Below are 4,100 nucleotides of genomic sequence, written 5' to 3'. Positions count from 1 at the left end.
AAGCCATTCAGCAGACAGCATTCACACTGCAATTTCTTCAGAAATTGCTTTTCTAGTTATTTTTATTGTTGTTATGGACAAGCAAGGTTATCTATTTTTTGTCTATTTTTTTTGGTTTCAAATAACTGTGGGAGATTGTATCTGATCACTCCTCGTCCTAATTAGGTCATCCTCACGAGTAATATTATACAGGAAAAGACTACAGCTTGTGAATTTTTTTATATTTAAATGAAAGAGGAGTGAAATAGTTTAGTGACCAAATAAGTGGTAGGAAACTAAGGTAATTTTTTGATATGTGTGTTGAAGGTAAACAATGGGAAATTATTTTGTTAACTTTCGATCAATAAACAGAATTGAAAGATCTCCGCGAGTGCTTTTTCCTTTATTGGTGAGTCGCAAACCTCCAAAAAGACCACAGTCACAAGTATAAAACGAGTCAGGAGTCTGTCACTTAGCTACATTAAAGACTCTCAAACAGAGGAAAAGACAATCTGTACTTCCAGGAGATAAAACCAACTACACCTGAAGCAGCTGCAGCCGGAGGCTCAGTGAGTAAAATCAGCTGATCGCTGCTGCGCTACAAAAGCGTTTAATTGATGTGATGGAACGGAGCGATCGATCGGTGACCAGTGATGTGAATAGCAAATATAAAAATGTACAGAGAAGTGTTAAATGATACAAAAAGATGAAACCAACGGAAAGCCAAGCTTGTGGTGATAAACTTGCAACAGTGACGAACATGCCTGAGACCGCAGCCGAAGGTGAGCGGCTGTTAAAATCACTCATGGACTCGGTACAGGCCTTTTTATACAGTTTATGGTGCAGCCACATAAGGAAGAGGCGTGCTCTTCTCTTTCTTTGGGTGTGTTGTTTGCGTGTTTGGCTGCAAGAAAAACCATACAAATAGTAATTTTTTGCTGCGATGTGGTTACAAAAATTAGGCCTAGGTATCGATTGAAGGACTGGTTTGACTGGAGCATTTTCAATTCTACTAGATACTGGGCTGTTTTGGTCCATACCTTAAAGGTATTGAGTATCAATACCCATCCATCCCTAGAGACACACCATAGCAAACATTTAACAAAGTATGTTTATTTGAACCAGAATAAACCAAGAATTACACCAAATTATAGTACACTACAAGTGGTAAAAAAACAAGATAAATACAACTAAAAAAGCATTTCCAGAACCCAAACCAAACTGAACCAACGGTGGAGCCTGTGGAGAGAAACAGAGGGGAGTCAGTCTGCACTGGGTCCAGGTGCCCTGAGTGAGTATTTGGGGCAGCAGGACGGTGTACAGTCGCAGAGAAAAGTATGTCAACCCCTAGGCTTATAACTTCTCCAAAAGCTAATTAGAGTCAGTAGTCAGACAACCTGGAGTCCAATCTATGAGACGAGATTGGAGGTGATAGTCAACGGAAGATGGGTGATATAACAGGACAATCCCTGAAAAGCACAGAAGCAAATCAACAACAGAATGGCTTTAGCAGTAGAAAATACGCCTTCTGGAGTGGCCCAGTCAGAGTCCTGACCTTAACCTGATTGAGATGACCTCGAGAGCAATTCACACCAGACACCCCAAGAATATTGCTGATCTGAAGCATTTTTGTAAAGAGGAATGGTCTAAAATTCCTCCTGACCGTTGTTCAGCTCTGATCTGCAACTACAGGAAACGTTTGGTTGAGATTATTGCTTGTTATTAAATCCAAGGGTTCACATACTTTTTCCACTCTGCACTGTGACGGTTTACACAATGTTTTATTTTAGTTAGTCAGTAGTTTAAGCAGATTGTGTTTGTCTATTATTGTGATTTAGATGAAGATCAGATCCAATTTTATGACTAATTTATGCAGAAATCCAGGTAATTCCAAAGGGCCCACATACTTTTTCCTGCGCGTGTGTGTGTGTGTGTGTGTGTGTGTGTGTGTGGTGTGATGAAGGAACATGTCACCCAGTTAAATTGTTTCTGGACAACAATGGAGCTCTGTGGCTCAGAGGAAGGAGAGACATCAGGCTGTGATACACAAACAGCACTTGTTGATAGATACATTCATTGTATCGTTTGGTCTTTTCATGGGATGTGCTGATAATGAGAATTACAGAATAATACAAGACTTGCCCTTTAACATTGTGTTACTACTTGGTTGGATTTTGTGCCATTAAATGGAGCTAAAACTGTCAGATTCTACAAGTGGAAAAGGAAAAATAAATTAAACTGAGCTCAAAGCAGATGTAATTACCCCCACAGTCACATTTTATTTTTTGATGTTTAAAATAGGAGTGAAACACCTAATTGGGAGATAACTACTGGTCCCTGTGGAAACAGATGTTGGTGGTTGAGGACTTGTAAAAGAGTGAAGGAACACGTAAAGCATGATATGAATAATGAAGCATGTTTGCTTGTTTTTTCATGAGCATGATCATGTTTCCGTGTAATTTCTGTGTGTGTGTTAATGTTCACACTGATTTCTCTGGAGAATGCCTTTAACCTAGTTCCTGCTTGTATTTCTTTAAATCAGTGTGTGTGCATTTAGTTCCTGTCCTGTCACACCATTCTGTGTTTTGGATGTCCTGCTCTTACAGTTGAGTATCAGTAAAGTGCTGTGGTTACAAGGTTTTCCTTCTTAAATGCATCCACCATGGACTGTTTGTTTCTCTTTCTGCATGAGAATGCCGGGCAGCCATCTGTGTCCCCGACAAACGTAGTCGAGTTTTTTTCTCCCTTTTTTTTGCCTGTAACGGGTTGGTTTTTTTTCCTGCCTGTTTGAAAACTTTTTTTAGTCTCAGACGTCCCGCCTCCACCTCCACCTGCCGAGGAGCCAGTGTTTGAGGAATCTACACCACCTCCTCCACCGCCGGAGGACTACGTGGACGATGAGGATGAAGAAGAGTCTGCGGTGGTGGAGTACAGTGACCCCTACGCTGAGGAGGACCCGCCCTGGGCTCCACGCACCTACCTGGAGAAAGGTAAGCCTCCACTGCTTACCCGTGAGGCAACTTTAAAAACACTGTAGGACAAAATTCAGTGCAGTGTAACGACTAGACTATGAGTTCAAGGAGAAAGTATAGAGAGTGAATTCAGTTTCACAAGATATAATCCGTTCCTTGGGCCGCTATGCTAATTATTTGGTATGGCAGTGAAAGTAAATTGAATTAAAGCTGCAAGCAGCGTTGGGCGGGCCCTCGCACTTGTAGCGCGTCCGGGTGTGAGCCGGCTGAGTTGGACATTCTGGAGCTCTGCCGGTGCGGCTGTGAATTTGCTACGCGTTTCCGACGCCGCATGAAGGTGCTATATGTCACTTCCTGTGTCCCCTATGTGGAGCTACATAGCACTTGCCGCTATGAATATAAATCGGTATTGGCGTGTAGATGTCTTCGGGGTGGGAGAGTTATCAAGCATGTAAAGTTTGGTTCAGATGTGAGCATGTACACTGAAGTTACAACAACTTCCTGTGTCATGGCGAAGAGCTGATCTTTGAGCTGATCTTTGACTTTTTTGTGCGTCTGGACAAGATACGCGTACCACAGACAATTCGTGCACGTAGGTGAAACGTGCGGCGGGGGCTGCTTCGTTAAAGGTCACTTTCTGTTGCCAGCAGGTGGCGCTATGACTGTGGGTGAATGTCAGCATGTACATGTGTTCAGGGCGGGACTCTCATCCTACATGTACAGTTTGGTGCAGATGTGAGCATGTACACTGAAGATACGACAACTTCCGTGTCATGGCGAAGAGTTGATCTTTGACGCCACGCCACGGACACACCCCTATTGACGAAAACTTGCAAATAGCACAACTTTTCATCTTCAATGCCTTTAGAAGGCACAGCAGAAATTTGAGGTCGGTCGGACTAAATCCCTAGGAGGAGTTCGTTAAAGTACGAAGTGTGTAAATCATCCAAAATTTGACGTAAAATTCAAAATGGCCGACTTCCTGTTGGGTTTAGGCTATGGCTCCAAGAGACTTTTTTGTGCGTCTGGACAAGATACACGTACCACAGAAAATTCGTGCACGTAGGTGAAACGTGCGGCGGGGGCTGCTTCGTTAAAGGTCACTTTCTATTGCCAGCAGGTGGCGCTATGACTGTGGGTGAATGTCGG

General features: G+C 42.9%; 1 protein-coding gene across 1 annotated transcript in view; it reads left to right on the top strand.

Moving 5' to 3' along the window:
- abi2b (abl-interactor 2b) overlaps positions 1 to 4,100 on the top strand; it is a 36,989-nt gene that overhangs the window by 30,920 nt on the left and 1,969 nt on the right. The window contains exon 8 of the mRNA XM_046060070.1: positions 2,784 to 2,969. Within this exon, the coding sequence (XP_045916026.1) occupies positions 2,784 to 2,969 (186 nt within the window). The remainder of the gene's footprint in view (positions 1 to 2,783; positions 2,970 to 4,100) is intronic.

Source organism: Micropterus dolomieu, linkage group LG01, assembly GCF_021292245.1.
Source record: "Micropterus dolomieu isolate WLL.071019.BEF.003 ecotype Adirondacks linkage group LG01, ASM2129224v1, whole genome shotgun sequence".
Lineage (NCBI taxonomy): Eukaryota > Metazoa > Chordata > Actinopteri > Centrarchiformes > Centrarchidae > Micropterus > Micropterus dolomieu.
Note: the sequence above shows the minus strand (reverse complement) of the source record. Positions and strands in the feature narration are given on the sequence as shown.